Source organism: Diorhabda carinulata, chromosome 10 (genome assembly GCF_026250575.1).
Source record: "Diorhabda carinulata isolate Delta chromosome 10, icDioCari1.1, whole genome shotgun sequence".
NCBI classification, from domain to species: Eukaryota; Metazoa; Arthropoda; class Insecta; order Coleoptera; family Chrysomelidae; genus Diorhabda; species Diorhabda carinulata.
This window is the reverse complement of record NC_079469.1, coordinates 5,726,126-5,747,350: the sequence shown is the minus strand read 5'-3', so window position 1 is coordinate 5,747,350 and position 21,225 is coordinate 5,726,126. Positions and strand designations below refer to the sequence as shown.

At 33.9% G+C, this 21,225-nt stretch overlaps 1 protein-coding gene across 1 annotated transcript in view; it reads left to right on the top strand.

The window, feature by feature from the left end:
- The window catches only part of LOC130898442 (Krueppel-like factor 12), a 187,771-nt gene that overhangs the window by 86,791 nt on the left and 79,755 nt on the right, over positions 1–21,225 (top strand). Inside the window, exon 4 of the mRNA XM_057807762.1 lies at positions 15,458–15,587. Within this exon, the coding sequence (XP_057663745.1) occupies positions 15,458–15,587 (130 nt within the window). The remainder of the gene's footprint in view (positions 1–15,457; positions 15,588–21,225) is intronic.

Here is a 21,225-nt window from a genome sequence, read left to right as displayed (position 1 = left end):
AAGAACGGTCCATCTGCAGGTAAGGTCATGGCGTCGGTTTTTTTGGGATTCGCTTGGGATAATTTTCATTAACTATCTTGAAAAAAGAAAAACCATCAACGGCGAGTATTATGCAAACTTATTGCAACGTTTGAGCGAAGAAATCGAACATAAATGGCCGCATTTGGCTAAGAAGAAAGAATACAATGTACCAGCTAACACATCCGTTATTACAATGGCCAAAATGAATGAATTGCTGCCTCATGCACCTATTTGCCAGATTTAGCCCCCTCGGATTATTATCTGTTCCCAGACTTGGAAAAATGGCTCGTAGGTTAGGTTAGGTTAGGTAGTCCACAAATTATTATTTCTTCAGTTTCAAACTATCAGGTAGATTAATTAATAATAATTGTATTCAATCTATGAATTAATTATCAAGAGTAAGACAAAAATATTCAACTAAATTTATCGATTGACCTTTATATAAGCACCGGCTTACTGTAATATGCAATTCTGTCTAATGTACCGTGGTAATAATCTTTTTAAAAGCAATTTTTAGTTAATAACAGTTACATTATGTGTCATTAAGATCTTTCTTTTCTTCCATTCCTTTTTAGAATGTTTAAAAATACATTAACCCAAACATCCGTTTTACTATGAATAGTTTTTTGATTCCCTTACTGTAAATACACGTTCACGGCATTATTGTAGATTATGGTAATTTTCATCACGAAAAAGTTTTAAACTTTTTTACTATATTTAAAGATGTGCCAAGTCTTGTATCGAAGTAAATCTTTTCGGACTGCTACTGACGTTGACCCTACATAGTCAGCCATATGGAAAAAATAATATTTTCTTATACAGGGTGTACAACCAAAAACAAAGGAGAAGTGTATAGAGAGTCCAAAATATGACGATTGGGAGTAATTTACCTCTATACCAAGCTACATCTCTGAGGAGTTATAGACCCTGAAAGTTGAGCCGAAAATTTCGGAAAAAATTAAAACTTCAACTTAAAAATATCAAATTTGGTTTTTAAGGGTTTTAAGTAATTGTGAATGGAAATCGATCGAACAACTTTAGGGGGTTTAGTTAAGGGTGACTCAACAGTAAAATTTGACGGAAGTTTTTATTTATCTATCAGTTGATCTTGGGTATTTTTATTTATACCCTGTCCGTTTCGGTCTGTTCTAGAAGTAAATTGTTGACAGAAAAAACTAGCATGAGTATTGTAAGATTGCTGGCGATGGAAATGGCTTCTTATTGACACTTTACGTCGCTTCAGGATATCGTACAAAACAATCGAGGCATCGTCCTTTCATCAATCGAAAAAAAGGTCTGTGAACATCTACTTTAAACTTCACTACAATCCAGCACCCAGTTCTACTACTAACTAACTGTGTGGCAAACTTTTTGGTGACTTTGAAGCAGAATTAGTAGCGTAAAATCTTTCTGCCAGCTCCATACTTTTGCTAAGCGCCTCCTAGAGGCTCACGTCACCAGCTAGGAATGAAAACTTTCGATTTATTACCCGCTAGGTTCACTACAAAAATGACTATGTTAGTTTTTTTTTATTCCAAAAGATTGGTTCCAGATCATTCCACCATGAGAAAAAATTGCAGCCAACACGAGAAGGTGGTGGATTGCCTCCCCTCAACCCTAAAGATTTCATCATACGTCTTTATAAAAAGCCACGTTCTCAACAAGCTCTCATTAGTTTCATATGTGTGTTTGTAACTGACTTTTTGGCATCGATTTTGCTCTACTTTGAGTGATCAGATTCAATTCAACTTCTGAATACTCGTTAAAGACTAACGATATTGTAACAATTCAATCAAAATAACTTATTATCCCGATCAGATTATCCAGGATTCATATATTTCTTTTCGTATCTTCTATATAATAAGTAAGAAAGAGTTAGCGGGTAAGCGCGCAGTCCCGGACCTACAAAATCGAGATGCAACTATCAATACATCTCTACATATTAAAGACGGGCTTAAAATAGGAAATTAAACTTTTAGAATTAGTTATACTAAAAAGTTATGTAAGTGACATCAAGTTCTAAATTTCGATATCATTATTTTGAATGGGGGAATGAAGAATAAAGGAAAAGGAAGATCAAGAGCTTCTTAAGAAAAAATATGGATATTGGGGTATCATATACACTGCGACCCAAAGGATTTATTGTGTCCCCCTTCATTTCTGCGATACTGGAGAAGCCAGTGTTTATAGCAGATCTATCAATCCTTCTCCTTATAAAAAGGCCAGAAGATGGAATGGATATAGCTGCCAGATATCTTCTTATTCGGTTTCAAAGTAGGATTGAATTGAATAATCTAGAAAGCAGCTTGGAAGATACCTACTTAATATATTTTGACAAAAGGAAATTTATTTATTACTAATTTATCTATGGTACTGAGAAAGTACAGAAAAACTCCCGCCTTTATAGTCCCTCCATGCATCAGTATATAAATCAGCATTTCAATTTTGTTGAGGCAATTAAAGTAAAAGGAGGTGAAGTATATGAGTTGACCGAAATAAATTTGTATTCTCAAGCTTAACATTTTTTCCATATACACATAAACAATGATATCACATCGTTTGGAAAGCCATACGCCACACGCATACGTTTGCATCTCAAAATTACCGTTAGAGAAATAAATTCTCGATTATTTTATTCCTGCAAATTACCTTAATCTTCTAGTTTAGTTCAAGAGCTGATATCTTTAACGTATCATCATAGATTCATGAATGTAATAAACGATAAATTGAAACCATATTATTGATAAATGGTGCCAAAAGTATCAGGCCGAGGCAACTAAATCTGGCGAATAGGATGGATGAGGTAGCAATTCAAACTTCATTTCATTAATTCTGACTATTACAATAACGGATGTGTGAGCTGGTAGATTTTCTTGCTGAAACACTTTCTTCTTAGCCAAATGCTGTAGTTCATAGTTTTCCTTGTTCAAGATAATCAATGTATAATCCCAAAAAACCGACGACATTACCTTACCTGCAGATGGAGCGGTCTTTGCCGTCTTTGGAGCCGGTTCTTCCTTTTCAGTCCATTGTTTTGATTGTTATTTTGTTTCGAGTGTGAGGTGATGGACCCACGTTGCATCCATGGTTATGAAACAAAGCAAAAATTCTGCTTTATTTCTGTGAAACAGAGCCAAACAGTCGTTGGAATCTTCACGACGCTGTTTTTGTTCCATTGTGAGCAAATGCGGCACCCATCTTGCGCACAGCTTTCTCACCCGTGCGATGCTGGTCTTCGTTTATGTTTACAAATTCAGCTTCAAACTTGAAACATACAACTACCGCCATCTTTAGGTCAGGCCAAGTACTTTGGAACAAGACTACGATACATCTGTATATATATATATATATATATATATATATATATATATATATATATATATATATATATATATATATATATATTATTAAAATGTTGAAAATGCTTTTCTACTGTGTTCTCTTTAAACAAAGATGGTAATATATAACTCATTTTCTCTCTTTTCCTAAAGGTTAAACACTCTCAGTTGCATACGCACCTATATCATATCTATTCTATTCGTAATATTTTTATAGTTGTGACGCATATTACATGGCTGAGAATACGTGACAGACGACTCGGAATACATGTTGTATGACACATGACAAGTGACAGATAACGTAGAAAACGTTTGATGATTTGACTTAAATTCTTATAAGGATTTATTATTCAGAAACTATCTTCTTCCATAGTTAAAATCAATTTAAATTTCCTTTTTTTTTATAAATGTTGTACAAGACACTTTTTTGAATAATCAGTACGCGCTCTCAACCAGTGCCGGGACTTTTATCTATGTTCATTTATTTTTAGCGGTTTTTTATTAGTATTTTGTAATAGCGGTAAGAAAAGTAAATGATACAAGCGGAAGCCTTTTAAAAATTGTGGTTTTTCTACTTTGGTCTGATGCTTCTATATATTCTGAAGTTGTTGAAACGTATAATTGCATGACAGTGACGTTACAACGAAATTTTTATGGGCTCAAGTTATCTGTTCTTATTTATACATATAAAAAGTATTTAATCCTAAAATCCTTAATTTACACTATTCACTAACATGCTTAACTATTCAAAAATATTCAATTTATTCATACACTCAACTGATTCATTTCAAATATACTGTTTAGTTGTTCCCTTTTGGATTCATTATTCACGAATTGTTGACTGACCTACAGCTTGATATATTTAAACCACCATCTGGAAGCTTCAAATTCTTGAAATCTCGAGATTACCGTAAACGAACAAACACAATCTTCTTAGAAATTGAAAATGCCTCACAAAAAAAGGATCGATAATATATTAGGACAGGACCTGCATCACGGTCTATATCAGTAGGCGAATTCGTAATAAAATGATCTCATCTTTTAATTTCTGAATATTGGCTGGTTAATAAAACTCCACCTTTTCTGAGAGTTTAATTAGGTGAATGATAACGATTGAGAGGTAGTCAAACTATTTTTAAATAGTGTGTAATACATTTTTCAAATGTAAACTAAAAGATAATGAAGCAATCTAATATAGAGATAATAGAGGTCAATGTCTTCAACATAATTCTTGTTTCTTTACAAAACATCTCACTCTTTCTACGTCATAATCCCATTGGTATTTTACAATAACCATAAAACCCATTTAGTGGCATTGATCATCACGGGCTATAACCATTGGTGCGTCTAATGATTTCGTAAAGGCGACTCTAATAGCAGTTAGATTACGCGGACAGATGGCCAACGAAGATATTTCTTGTTTTTTTTTATTTCTTTCTTTTATCTTTCAATATATTCTCTGTTACCATTAAAACCTAATGGTTGATTTCTTGGATATAAAAAAAGAAGTTGCAAATCATCGTTTAGTTATGTAATTCTGGACTAACTGATGCCCATGAATTGCATCATAACATATAAAAATATCCATATTTTTACAAGAAACTCTTATAAACATTTTTTACTGAACGAACGAACGAACGTTTTGTATACGTTAGTAGATATACAGCCAATTTTTTATGTAACATAACATAGAGTATGCATGTTTTTACTTATTCAAGGTTAAGCGGTTATGACGTAGATAGATAACACAGAATACATGACAGACGACATAGAATGTATGATGTATGACACATGACAATTGGCCATTTAAATATGCTCAAATTTCTAATACCATACGCGAAGTGTTCTGTCCAATTGTCAAATTATTTGCTCAACTTCTTCAAAAAGAAACAGTTGTTTCGGAAGCCAATAAAAGTAATTATGGCGCAGAACTCGTGACAGATAACACAGAATACGTGACAGACGACACAAAATGCATGATGTATGTCAATTGGCCATTTAAATGTTCTCGAATTTCTATTACTGTTCTGTTCCATTTTCCAATTATTTGCTCCTGTTATTTTTTATGAAACAGTTGTTTTTTAGTCAATAAAAGCAATAATGACGCAGAACATGTGACAGATAACACAGAATACGTGACAGATAACACAAAATGCATGATGTATGTCAATTTGCCATTTAAATGCTCTCTAATTTCTATTACTATTTTGTTCAATTTTCCAATTATTTGGTCCTTTTGTTTTTTATGAAACAGTTGTTTTATTAGTCAATAAAAGCAATAAAGACGCAGAACTCGTGACAGATAACACAGAATACGTGACAGACGACACAAAATGGATGATGTATGACACATGAAAATTGTCCATTTATATATTCTCGAACTTCTAACACTATACGCGTTCTATCCAATTGTCAAATTATTTGCTTAACTTCTTCAATAAGAAACAGATGTTTTGAAAGCCAATGAAAGCGATTATAACACGGAACACGTGACAGATAACACAGAATAGGTGACAGACGACATAGATTGATGAAAATGAACGATGTATGACACTTGACAATTTAAATGTTCTCGAATTTCTAGCACTATACGCTGAAGCGCTCTGTTGAATTTTCCATTTATTTGCTCCTGTTCTTTTTTATGAAACAGTTGTTTTGAAAGCCAATAAAAGTAATTCTGGCACAGAACGACGATACGACACAGAACGCATGATGTATGACACATGACAGTTGGCCATTTAAATGTTTTCTTCCAACACGTTTATTTGAAACACGCATGTATATTGTATGTTTTGCAATTTCAACATGTCACTTGAAATATACCATATATATGCTTGCATCAAACACTCTATTTCTAAATGAAATAAATTTATCCTCATATGTATATATAAACTAAAAGATACATCATGATTTCAGTTAACTAGACGTTATACTTAATCAAATGATGTGGAACGGGCGCTATTTACAACACGCATCTTCCGTTTACAAATTATTAATTTAAATAAAGCTCAATTTGTTATGCAACTCCCCTGACGAATATAATAATTGAAAACAAATGAATCGCATTTGCAATCGGATTCGTGAGTAATTTAACAGGTCTAATTATATGTTTCAACCGCAAAACCTGATTCGAGAAGCGATGCCTCTGTCGCTTCTACTAAACTTTATTGCTTTTATTGCTTTCTGCTTTTTGATTAATCATTAGTTTCGGTTTTCCTCTTCGGGCTAGTCATATTCTATGGAAATTTTCTTGTATTAATAATTGTTAATGAAAAATTATTGTAGTAGATTTTGAAAAAATTTATTTCTCTTAATAGTTTGTTGTTTATTCCACGTTTTTTTAAACGACTTTCGTTTCTTCCAATGTGTCAGTTAAATGAATTATAATATCTATATAAATTTATTCACAAGTAAATAAAATAGTTAAAACTACACTTAAATGAAATGAATGAATAAAGAAGACATGAACGATAATTCAATTCACTAAAATTGAGCAACAAAGAACTATAGACTTGAGAAAAGGCGGGTTCGCCCAAAGTTAGAGTTAAGCTCAACAATTTTATGTTTTGTTACTCAAATTCCAAAATAAGTGACTAAATCTAATTCAAACAATTTTTCCTCTTTTTATATTTTTTTCCAGGACAATATCGTTACGGACTCGTCCAAGACATGGACTGTGAAGCCGGTCCCGTGCGGTTATTTCGTGAATACGCCGAATCGTTTTATGTTTATCGGCGTCTTTGATATTGGCTGTGATGTATGTTTTCTATAAACATCGACGAGTTGTTGATATTATTTTTAGAACTATGAACTAGGAAGGTCTTTTTACCGTTGAAAAACCTATCATTCTCAATTTATAGCTTCGTGATCGGTTTTCTCTTCTTCAGTTAGTTTCCAAAGGCATTGATTACTCATCTTCTTCGTCTGGTTATGTTCTTGATGTACTTGATATTTTATACAGCGTTACTAACTTCTCTAGTTATCGAGTCAAATGCTTTCACGTAATCTATAAAATTTAACTAGATTTCTTCATTTTGTTGTTTTCTTTGCTTCAGTATTATTCTCACTGACGCAATATGGTCAATGCAAGAATGAACACTTCTGAACATGGCTTAGTTTTCGCATAGTTTAGCTTCTTTTCACACGTGTCGTTTAGCATCCACTTCTATATAGATCCACGAATGGATGCGAAGCCATTCCAACTGCTCCTCATCCTAGTCGCGTCGCGGTTTCGCGCGTAGACTACTTCTTCTCTTCTAAGTTCTATGGAAGATTCGAGCATTCTTCTCTTCTTGTTCAGGGCTAGCCAGGTGGCTATTTACCTTTATGTAACCCCCTTTCCAACTTTCTTCGCCAAGAAAAGATCTAATCCAAGTGGTGTTTTTACAGCTGTCCTCGATGTATAACTCTGCACTTGCCTTTAAAGTATCGAGTTATGTGCTAAAAATGTATTCTTTCCCGAAAAACTTGAGCCTTTTTTTGAAGTTTTATCATTGATCCAGTAAATGAAACGTTTCTGTTGCAAGATATATATGCTTGTATTAGATCTGCTGAAATACGAGTACGGTCATTGCCTTTTGCTTTTCCTTTTTTCCAGAGTTATTTCTGCCATCGTTATTGCTTCTTCCACGATCTTTAGTGTTCCCTGTTTGTTTTCGATGATTTCTAGGTAAACTGGATCGACATTTGCTTGTTTATATAATTAAGAAAATAATTCTTATCATCTTTGTTTTATGTCTTTTTGACTCGTACATACTTCTCCTGATTTGTTTTTTATTTTCATCCTTTGCGGCAAATTTCTATTACCTATCAATTTTTAGGTTATTTTGTATAGCGACAGTCTGCTTTCTTTACTTTCGTTCGTGAATAGTCGCTTGTCTTGTCAGGCACTTCATTTCACATCTCCATTTTTTCTGCCATATTTCTCTAGTAAGCCTTTAGCAGTTGATGTTTCGTATATTTTTTTGGCTTTTGGTGCTGCAGTTATCCATCCATCTTTATTGTTATTGCACTGCATACTTTCTTAATATGATTTCCATACATCTTGATTTGCCATAAATACTTGGATTTTTGAGAAAGTCTTTCCAATTGTTTCTTTTTCATTCTCTTATACTAATTTTTAATTTTGCTCTGACTAGTTCATGATCAGACAAGCAGTCTGCTCTCCGCATTTGTCTTACATCTTTTAATGCTTCTGTACCTATTGATTCTTTCATTTTATCAACGCCCTCTAGTGGTTCACGTCGAATAAATCTGTTTTATAGTAATAAAGTTCGACTGCAATTAAGAGAGTTGATGTGAGGAAAATTTAAATAAAAATAAACAACATTAATAACACATTCCGTCGACATCATTGAGTTTACATCTTAATTACAGTCTATGGTAAATTATAATAACCCTGATAATAATGATAATTACATTTCTTATACCGTGTAATGGTATTTAAGCTGTCAAAAAGTTTATTTTAACATTGCTGCTTCTGAAATATTAACGCTCTCCTACTTAATATATAAACTATAATTACAAATGGAAAACTTACATCAATATAATTTTTACTTCCGCCAATCATTAATTTGAAACGAATTTTTTTTATTCGAACAATCAGCTATCTGTAGTGTAACCTATTCAAATTCAATTGATTTGAAAAAATTTATAAAATTACGTACGCCATCTTGTATATAACCTTCTTTCACGAATCAATTCAGAATCGATTCCGAATCAGTTGATAACCAATCTAAGATCGCTTTGTTTGATTACGAACCCATTGCGGATGTTGATATAACGCAAACGTAATCAATTATTGAAAATCCAAGACTGGCAATCAATAATTTTGGAAGTGCGCATGCCACCGGTTTCTAAATTGATTAGAAATCACACCTGCGTACATAGCTATTAACATAATTATTAAGACATTTGACTTTTAAAATGTCAAGTGTCAGGAGAAACTCGTAAAAGTCTACACATAAACACCGTGAAAGATTAGTGATACTTGTGTGTTTGTTCTTGATTACTCTCTGACTTTGAGCTATTTTTTAATTTTTTCACTTATCTTATTTAAAACTGATAATTCTTAACTATTGTTTATTTAGAAAACTATACTACTATACTATATCGTAAAATAAAATAAAAGAAGAAGTTACAGAGTATGATTTGTCGACCTAACCCAAACTTTCGACAGGGTTAAACTCAAAAACGTTATGTACGCATATATACAAAAAGTGATACAAATAGTCAATAAACTTAACTCACTAAACCGTGCAAGAATGTATTTCAATTAGGAACAATTTAGGCGGGTTATACACTTATGTATCTCGCACGGCGCGATTTTTCTTGCTACTAGCATGCAGCTCGAAGAACAGCCTGTATTGATCACGTGGAGCTTACACATATATGCGACTGGCATCGTGCAGCTTGTGTGATAGTCGCATGCAGCGTGCAGCGCCACAAATATCCGATCAGTCGGTATTTTGGCGCTGCAGACAGCGTGCGTATTGAGTTGGCGCAGACGCAAAACACATTTTCAAGTTACATGACCATACGCAGACAGCCCTAACGGAATCACACTAATCTTTATGTCACGATGGTCTCTTAGAACGTCACGTAATTTTTTTAAATGTGTCTGGATTGATTCAGTACAACTTCTGGAACTGTTCTGAGTATACCCAAAGCTATTAGCTGATTATGTATTGGCTACTTTTAAAATTTGGGCGCTAATAAGGGTGTAACCAATATTCAAGTTAAATATATTTATTCTTCTTATTCTAAAGACGACGACGACGACTTTTTCCAATAAATTGAGCGCCAAAAAGTTCCCACTTCCTTAACTTGCCACTAGCACGTGCCACGTGCATGTACTCGCACGGTGCTACTGGCATCAAAAATACTATTGGCATCGTGCGAGATGAGGGAACACAGAGAATTACTAAAGAACTAACGAGTAGGTAGAACAGATTTGAACAAAAAGGAGCTTATGCATATAAAAAACTGTATTTCTAAAATGTAATATATATAAAAAGCAACGTTAAAAAGATACAAGAAAAACTTACTAGCGATTATATTTGATTCAAATGCTTTCAAAGTGTGTAGAGGACGATTTACCCACGAATCTGGAGTTCGATAACAAATTAATTTCTTCAAACACTTGAATGTCGTCGTTAAAATATCTGTTTACACTATTTTTTTTCTTATTATGTTTCATTGGTCAATTTTGTTACTATTTTGACCACAACTATTTCAAAGTAAAAACGTGGGCAGGAAATTTTAGCGTTCATTGAAAATGTTTATTGGAAAAAATCCGCTACAAATTAACCAACCTCGCATAAATTATGTAGTCGTGTTGAAATGAAATGCGATACTAGTACTTAGCAGAGGTAATACTTTGCAACTAAGGTAACGACTATTTACTTAACGATGTTGATTAGAACGGTTTCTTTAATATCTTTTGATGTCCATAAATACAGTTTGTATAGTTTTTTTTGTTAACTTCAAATGAACGCATATATAAAGTGTGCCATAAACATTTTTAAATGTAACAACAAAAAAAATAACGTGCTTGTTTAAAGAAACTAAGTCTAGAGAAACGCTCTCACAACTACAAATTTTGGAAAACGACTGAAACAATAGTTATGTCAATACTATTGTATCCAAAACTTTTTCAATTACACCGAGGAAATGAATAATAGAGAATTATAAACATTTTCGAGTAACGCTTCATCGCCGATGTTTTCTTTTTCATCATCATTCATTGTTATTCATTAATTTAGACAAAACTTCGGATAAAACAAATAATTTCAAAAAATTATAACTTTAAGGTTATGCAAAATCATCGAAGTGAAACTGTCAACTGTCAACATTGAAGTGGCATTTAAGGAAGTCAAAGTTGTGTACTCCAGAGCGTCCCGAAAGTGTTTTGCAGTACGGAACTGTCATTTTCACTACATGGAACACTCAAAACGCAACTTTCGGTATGTAAATGAATACAGAACGAACAACTTTCAGATGGCGTCGTCTTAAAAAAGTGTTTACACACAATATCGCAAACTGAGATGTTTAAACCAGTTCTATCAACTGAAAACCTTATTCTCCTATTGGGAACCACCTAAAACTCTTGTTCAAGTCTCTGGCAGGCCCTTTTTTCTTACCATGTAATAGACTTCTATCTTTCTCTAGTTGTGATTTTGTTTTCACAGGAACATCTTTGAAGTTCTCTAATCTCCCTCCTTCTTAGAATAAAGTCATTCTTCTTAATCACCCGATGATTATGTTAGGGTAGGTTTTACGGCAGTTGGATTCTTTATGTAATGTTCCTGATTAACTTCTGATTACACAGCTGCATCTATTAAGTCGCCTCTAGAGGGTCTCTTCCCTTTCTGTGATCTCTCCTTTGTCGCTAGTTTCGTTTCATTCTGTATCCGTGTTGATAAATCTTTTTTTTTTTGTCTTTTGGAAGTCGCTGGACATATTCCGCCTTCTTGTTATACTTTTCAAATCACATAAAACAACTACAGGTTCGATACAAACTTAATTGTGGATTGAGAACTAGTTGAATTCCTATTAAAACGATAATAATCTATTTATTGAGAATGGAAGGTATTTAACTTTATCGACTACTTACTCTTTTATTTCACTAAAATAAACTAAACGACGGGGCTCAGCTGGGGCCAACGCTGGGAAACATTGTTATGATCCCAGACTCCTACCAAGTCTGGGCGAATAACGGCTTCCAAGCTAGGGCCAGAGTTGTACATACTTGGCCCAAATCTGGGCCTATATTGGACCCATCGTAAAATCCGATATGGATGTGCATCTGGCGTTTCGAATATTCGAGGGCGATCGGGATCTTTTGTTGGAATTCTTAAACGTATTTCTTGATGTTTTCTCCTTGTTTGAAATAATTATCACATATAATTTAGGGTCAGGAGTTTCCGGGAGACCAGTAGCTACGATCGGAGGGCTGGCAGTGGACGACCAAGGACAACAACGGCTGTAGAAGAAACTTATTGTGTCGCGAGCTAAGACATAGTACGTTAGAAACCGAGAGAGCTTGGAATTATATCAAGACGACCCGCGATAGGTCTTTAATTCCAGGAAAGACATTATAGAAAAAAGCGATTAGGATTCTGATTGGACTGTAGAGCAATAAAAAGAGTGTGGAGACGATCAGAGGGCGTTTAGCTCTACGCGAATCACGGCCTTTCGGAAGATCAGTTATGGTTTGGGGTGGAATTGATTTCCACGTCCGGACTGATCTGATTTCCGTTAATAATAGAGCTCTGACTGCTCGGAGGTACATCGATGAAGCGTGTCTAGAGGTTGTTATCCTTGCTATTCATTTGGAAGGATAATTCTCGCCAGAATTGTATCCTTGCAGCAAGTAAGAATCCAATATTCCGATGTGAATCTCTTAGAGAATTTGTGGGATAATTTAAATAGGTTTGTGACTCTTCGTGAAGAATAGGTTGATATTCTAGTGGAGTACGTCTAAAATTTAATTTCTTTGATGCCTGACAGGTTTAGAGCCCTTCTCCATTGTAGAGGGAGGGATATCCGGTATTAGAATGACATCACTTGTCAGAAAGCATGAAGTTAAAGATATATTATAGTTTTTATCGTTAATCAATAAAATTATTCGTTTGTGATAGATTTTGTGTTGATAGCTTATACATTAACTAATTTTCACCTTGAAATAAAACGATTAATATATTTAACTCCGGTTATTTTCGTGTTGACTATGTATTATCGGCTTGGATCGCGTGAGTGAGCTTCCGTAATTTTTCGAAGAATCTAACAACTAAATCTCTTTATCGTTATATCGTATATATCAAATTTTCTCGTAATTTTTAATGAATTAATTCAGTAATCGAATAGACTTTTAAATATTTATTGATATTTGAATATTATATAATCTATTCATTCTCTTTTAATCAATATTCTTTTGAAATAACTGAATCTCTTGGTTGGACCACCAACCTCTCTATTAATAAATGCCATTACAAAACTAGATTTTCCGCAATCATCACCTATACCCAAACAGAAAGAAACCTGTCCGTGTGTTTGTAAAAAACGACATATCACTCGTGTGCTTTGCGGCTGAAGATATAAGTACCGATACTTACAGCGTTGCCTTTATGTTATGATCAATACAAATAATGATGACACACTTCATGTGTTGAAATTTGAAGTTTATCGAGAATATGTTATTATATAATAGGAATTAACCAAATAAAATCGTTTTATTAGACGCATTGTTACATGTTATGAAAAATAGATTTATACATAGAACCCTAACATTAGACACCATCATTGTACGAAGAATTCGAAGTTAAGAGACGTCGATTCGAGTTTTGTTGACAGTAGTTTTATAGGAGAAATGTCCAGGGTTAGTTTACCGAAAGCGGACTCTCTGCGTAAGTTACACGAATTAAGAAGAAGATTTTTGTGGTATTGGACTCCTACTACATCCAGCATTTAGTCCGGATTTAGCACCGTTAGATTACTGTTTATTCAGATCCACAGAGAAACTCTTACGTGGTAAAAAACTTTAAACTGAAAGGAGATGTTGACATTGAAGTGCGACAATTTTTGGCATCTAAGTCAATAGAAGGATTTTACCAAGTTCTGGAAGAGTACTGAACCATGGAGTACGATGGGGTATATTCAATTATCGCTTTTTTTGTATAATTATTAAATGAACATTGGATAACATTATTAATAAGACACCAATTATATTATTGACTATTCGTTTATTCAGAAGCATATAATTAATTCCATAGTTACATTACAGAGTGCCAAAACCATATTTTTTATATTTGGTTCTCAAAATTAGATAATTTTATAACTTTAACCCTAAAAAGACTGTAATGTTCTTCGTATTTATTTAAAAAGTTTTAAGTACAAACGGTGTCACTTACGTAATTTCTTTATACACTAACACTTACAGTAAAATATTTACTTATCATTAGTATATTCACTAACACTTATTACTAAACACTTATCTAATTTATTTAAATTCACCGTTTGGTTTAATTTTTTTTTTTTTCGATTACTGGAAATTTCTAGTTTTTCGCGAACAAACAGAAAGTCCTTCTTAGAAACTGTTTTTATAAAAACGGCCACAACATAATGTAACATAACAAAATAGGCGCATTCGCCAAACTATAGCATCGATGACCATAATAGGCTTCGTAACAATCTGCTATTTGGAGACTTCTTTTTAGCAAAAAAATATAAATTTGAGAATTATTTAGTACTTATTAGTGCTTATCATATAAATTTCTCACTTTTGAAAACTTGTAGTGGCATTGTAGCGTCTCATCTAAACCTGTGATTTGTGATCGAATGTGTTCAACAAAAAAGTAAAATAGTATTTTCAAATTATTCTGTTTCTTCATTTTTTTAAATACAACTAAAATTGTATTCTTATGACTTTACTTTATAACCAATAGAAAAAATATGAAAATTTTGTAATGGTATCGGCAACATCGATCGTGGGTCACGTGCCATTGCCGGTCCATCAGCTGGTAAGTACCATGGTAGTATAAGGAGCCCGCAAAGTTGACAGATACACGCGGACGGCATCCGATGGTCAGTTTACGGCAGTTTGGAATGTCGATGAATTTTTGCAATTGCAGTCTTCTTCGTCTTTTTCTTATCTTCTTATGTTGAGGTAGGTCGAGGACTATACGACCGGTATGGCGAAAATTCTATAGCTCCCTTATATATAAATGAATTTTATAAGCGTTTGAAGAAAAAAAATTGCAATAACATTTTTTTTTATATATCTACAGGGTAAACAACAGGGTTCCCAACTTAGCGGTTTCCCTCCAAATTTAGGGGAAAAAATGTGGGATGGATGTTTTTAGGGGTATTTTTAAGGATTTTTATAACTTCAAATATTCATTTATTTTTTATTTGAAATCAAAATTCCTCTCCGCTCTCGCACCTCGAAAAAATTTGTATTTATTAATTTCAAAATTAACAGCCGTCAAATAATAGTGATAAATCCAGTCCCTAGATAAAAAAACAGGTAAACTCAGTTTCTTCAGATTATGCAAAAATGAATATTTCACTTTTTATATTATTCAATATTTTTGTTTCAGGCTGAAGGACCTCCAGTCCAAATGGAACCTGTAGATCTTAGTATCAAAACTCCTGTCGTTCTACAAGTTCCTAAATTTCCGAAGAGATTAAAAAACCCGGCACCTTCCACTAAAATACAACAACCACCTGGTGAGTGTATACACAATTTTTGATTCGTTGTTTTCAACATCATGTCCCAAAGATCATGACCAGTCATCTTCTTAAATCAATAGATGACACTTCTAATCACTGGCGGTAGGTTATGCAACCATGAATGCCGTCTTCTCTCTGATCCCTTCTTACTATCTACTATGCTTCAGACAATCAACTGCAAAAGATTGTTTTTGTCATGTCTTAGTATGTAGCAAAAATACTCCAGTTTCCATTTTGTTACCGTAAAGACGACTATCTCTTCTTCTAGTCTCTGCAAAACTTTCAAGTTGGTGATATGATCCGTCCAGGATATTTTCAAAGTAACCTCGGCGGTGGTCCAAGCCTCTACATCATAGAATAAAACAGAAAATATGTAACACCTGACTATTCTTAATTCTAGTTGTAAAGAAATATCCTTGCTGGTGTAAATTTTCTTTATGTTGTTAAAAGCAGCTCGAGCTGTTTCTATCCTTGATCGTATTTCGCGTTTACTGTGATTTCGTTTCTACCTGATCTATGTCTTGATCGTTTATCGTTAGACGCACTGGAAGATGTCCATATTCTTCACTTGCTGCGTATATTTTTTGCATAATATTTTGTAGCTCTTCATCATTGTTTGCAATATCGTACTGTGTAAAAAAAGCAGGAAGCAAAACTAGCCTGGTGGGGTTGCACGACGACTTAGAGAAAGCTTGAAAGGTCGGACTCATATCCATTGAAAGTAAAACACACCACATGGTCGCTTTTGATGATGAAGCATCATCTGGGGCCACCGTGTTTGTTTTGCTGGTTCTCCGAATCAATCGTGGTCGCACTTCGCTACGGGATGAATTTCGTGAAGACCGTCCAAAATCGGCTGTTGTACCAGAAAACATTGATGCTGTTGTAAACTGATACTTCAAGATTCTCATGTGACAACTAAACTGGTGGAGATGCACGAAGAGGAAGCTTGAAACGTCGGATTCATATCTATTGAAACTAAAACACTGTACATGTTTGCTTCAGTGGATAAAACTTCTTTGCAATAGAAAACAGAACTTTTGAGGAAGTAACAACCTTCAGGTATCATGGAATCTGTACATTGAAAACTGCTCTATGTCCATAAAGGAGAGGATGTAATATGGGCTCAAGGCCTACTATAATCAGAATCTACTGAAAAACAATCTAAATCTAAACTGCACCGCCAACATAAAGATCTACAAAACTCTTACTCGCCCTGTTTACTCATAAGGAAGTGAGACATGGACACTAACAGAGCACGGCAAAGTAAAATTAAGAAGATTCGACAGAAAAGTGAATAAGAAAATATATGGTAACGTGAAAGTGGGAGATGAATGGAGATTCTGAGATAAGGGACATGCCGAAAACATTTCTGCATGTTATATTACAAGTGAGACCAAAAATGAGAAGATCAGACAAGAGTCTGAATAAGAAATTCATTCCATACGAATCAGTGGTCCAATATACCATTGTTCAGAATTATATTTCACTTTTTTACGTTTTGTTTAATCTTTGGTAGATTAGACAATTATATCCATAACAACGACGCCCGAGAAAAGAGATTCCATGTTGATTTAGGTTATACAACGCCTTCAGTATCTTCTTTTGGCCATGGTAAGTGAGTGACCAAATTCTTTTGACGAGTTCTACTGTTTATACCAAGTAAGCTATCCAAATACCATTTACGTGTAGGTATGTTTGAAATACTTGACATGGACAAAGAGGTATCCTACCATAGAGGAATCATCATCGAGGATAAAAATAGATGTTTCAGATTCGTCATCCATTCAGTTTCGATGTCCTCCGCAATATCAGCATGGGGCTTTAGAGGTTTTTATCTAGATAAACTTCAAAAACTGATTCTAGGCTAGTCTAATTTGGGACTTACAGAATACGAAATGTTGTAGATAAAGAAAATGCTGCAATTGACTATAAATTCAATAAAAACTAACTCAAATTATCCATAAAGTACAAAATGACGTCGTATACGAGATCACAATATATCAAAACTGAAAAAATCTTGAATCTTGCAAATACTACGAAAATCGCTACTCAAGTTTTGAGATATGGCAACACTGATACGTCAAATCTGACATTGTCATCATAAAGTTTCACATTTTTAATAGTGAACGTACTCAGAACGTGTTGTCATACGAGTGCTATTCAAGTTGTTTACAGATAATTGAAATATTTATTTTGCTGTAATCGTGGAATTAAATCGCGAACATTTTCGTGTGATGATTTGCTATGACTTTTAATGATGAAGCATCATGTTGAGTTACAGTGTTTTGCTGGTTCTCCCAATTCACACGTGGTCACAGTAAAAAGACGCTTTTATTTAGGCCATGCAAGATGATTTTATGAAAAGCGATCTTAAATTACAGATTTTTTTGCCATTCCAAGTTCGCCACTTTCTTTTTGTATAAATAACGAAAAATAATCGAGGTAAGCAAAACCAAAAACCTCAAAAAATGTATTTTCGTTGAAATCAATGTTATAATGGAAAAAAAATTAGCGAACATTTTGGATCCTCCATTTTGACTTTCAAAAAATATGTCAACATTTATTGTCACCCGACTTAGATATATATACCAAATTTTAAATCAAGAAAACGCCGGGAAATATGTTAAAATCGGATTGCAAAATTTGGATGGGACCCAAGTCAAGTTGAATACACCCTGTATAAAAATGGCGAGTATATGCGGAAAATTTCTTTTCAAAATCTTTATTAAGAATAACTAAGGTTTATATTAAACACAAAATTAAACGATAACTCGGTTTAATCCACATACAAAAACATCTTTGATTTTAGTTTTTACCGAAACTTAAGTATAAATTTTAATGTAGGAAGCATATAACTTAAAATATGGCTTTATCAACCCCAATTTTTCAATTAAATAGTCTCACACCTTCAACTTCCATATCCATAATAGTTTTAATGAGACTCCAGTAGCAGGCACCTTAAAATTCTATCTAAAGATCACGTTTCAAAATAAGCGTTGAAAACAAACATAAACGATACAAACATTGTTTACTTTTTGACAATTGTCACACTGTTATAAAGGGCGAGGCGTTATAAATATGTCTGTTTAGAGGTGGAACTGTTATTGAGCTTCATCGATAAATAATTTAAAATAGTTTTTAACAAAATTCAAATAGTTGACTTTTGATCGTATAAAATCGGCAGTTGTGCAAGAAAACATTGACACTGTCGCAAACTGATATTGTAAGATTCTCTTGTGACATACCATTAAGAGATTAAGGCATACTTGGACGTTAGTTCCACTCTCATACATTCAATGTTGCATGAACATTTGACCGTGAAAAAAATTTGTTCGCGTTGGATACCGCATAACTTGACAATCGCTTAAAAAGCTCGTGTCCATTGCGCATTGGTGCAAACACTGTGCTTCAAAAGACGTCTATAAGACAGGCGATGGATCATAGATCTCTGCATATGAACCCGAAACTTCAAGAAGAGCCGAATCCAATGAAGTAGCACTTGAAAGCAAATGGTTGCTTGTTTTTTTTGTAATAACTGCACACGTCCCCACCGTTTCATTAGAGCAACGTAGAACCATCAATTCTGAATGGTTCACCAGCATTTGTTTGCCGGGAGTGTTCGAAAAAATCAGGGGAACCAATCGCAGAGGACGAATCACTCTCTATCATGACGATGTGAGTCCTTGTTTGGCAGCCAACGATTTCTTTTTATTTTCGTAAATCACTTTTTATACACCCTGAATAAACGGTTGAAGCGTTCAAAACATATGTTTTGGAGGTACCTCGATCAGAATGGGAAGAATTATAAATATTTGTTTTTATTTGTCTATCTTAAAACTTAACTAGCAACCCTCGTATCAGATTATAACTTTTTATGATTTGAAGCGACTACTTTTTGTGGGAATCTGTTTAGAAATATTTTTATTTCATAATCTCATCTTTTTTTTCTAACTGGTATTGGGAATTTTGTTTAATAATTGGGATTTATACGATGTAAAACTCTTTTAACAGTCTTTTAAGTTGAAATATTTTCCAGTTCTTATAATGCCAGTCACAAACAAAATTCCATCATCTTATTCTCATTATTGTCGTGTAATGAAAATTAAAAATGTTTTAACCTTTAGCAAATAAGCAATGAAATGCATATTCATCTATCTCATCTCGCACCCCATCAATCTTTCAGTCAATACATTTTCCCAGCGTGAAATCTCCCACTATATCTGCCATAGATTCTCGCAATATAAAATACGAAATAAATTCTGTTCTCTGCACTATTATTCATAGATTAATGACTGGGCAGCGAACATTGTTCGTTTCAATCATTACTCACGAATTCACCGGTTCTCTTTCTTCTTTCTTTATTTATTTTCTTCTTCTTCTCGTTGCACGTTGGCGAGATGTTAGATGGTAAGGTGCGTAACACCAGAAGCCCGCGTGCAAACAACTTAGTAGGCGATGCTGATGGTTCCCACGATATTGAAAACTAACTTTCTGTATTCCTTTTGCTTTTGCTATGTGGTGTGTGTGCGCATTGTGTATTGGATTTAATAGATTCGGGTCGAAAACGTGGTATACTTTGATTTTTATTTCTTCATATATGAATATCGAGTTTGTTCAAAATAAAAACTGAATGATTATTATAATCAATTTTGAAAAACATAATTCCAAAACTAATTTAAATCATTAAATTCTATATATTTTCATTTCATGTCATTGTCGAAGCAAAAAGAACTCATTTAAGCTCATAATTAAAATTGTAGCGTACTCCAAAATTTATACAAGGTGGACTATAAACTTTGTAATAGGACTAGCGCGGGTAGGGGCTGATATTCCATGGCTTCCCCGCTGTTGAGGCGATTTCTTATCATGGGATCTTCTTTAAAGTTAAGTCAACGTTAATAGACCAAGAATATTGCAATTAGAGGACAACATTCTCCAATAAATTTATAACATAAGACGAGTTTTTTAAATGTGAGGACCAGTTTTCGTTAGAATCAACGTCAATTCCAATGAAGCATCCAATTCGGATGTGTTTACTGTTACTTAACCTATATTCTTACTAAACCTTTATTCGGGGTCAAAATCAACGGTGAACTAATTAATACCATTCGCTATGCTCACGATACCGCTACTTTGTGCGATAATCTCCTGGATCCGCAGAATCTGAGCATGAATGTTGCTATGACAAAGTTCATGGTCTTCAGCCGCCTGCCATACCTCAACGAGTCACTACAGAAATGGTCAGAACGTCGAGAGGGTCAACAATTTGAAACACTTGGAATACTACACAACAAGCAACTGGATCAGGATGAGGAAATTAGATGCAGCCGATGAATCAACCCGTGCAACTTTCCAGAAGATGGAATCACTGTTTTGTTATGATACTCTAAACTTTGACGAAAAATGATTAAATTTTATATTTGGTCTGTGGTGTTGTCCGGAGCTAAAGTCTAGAGTCGCCACAATCAACCGCATTTTAAATGTGGTTATATATATAACATCACTCAATAATTCGTGTGACCGAAACACAGATGGCGCTGTTTCATGACATTTCGTTTAGTCAGAAAAAAGTGAAAGCCATTTAAGTGAAGCTACTTTTGTTATTTTCACAACAATGGATTCAAAACAGTTT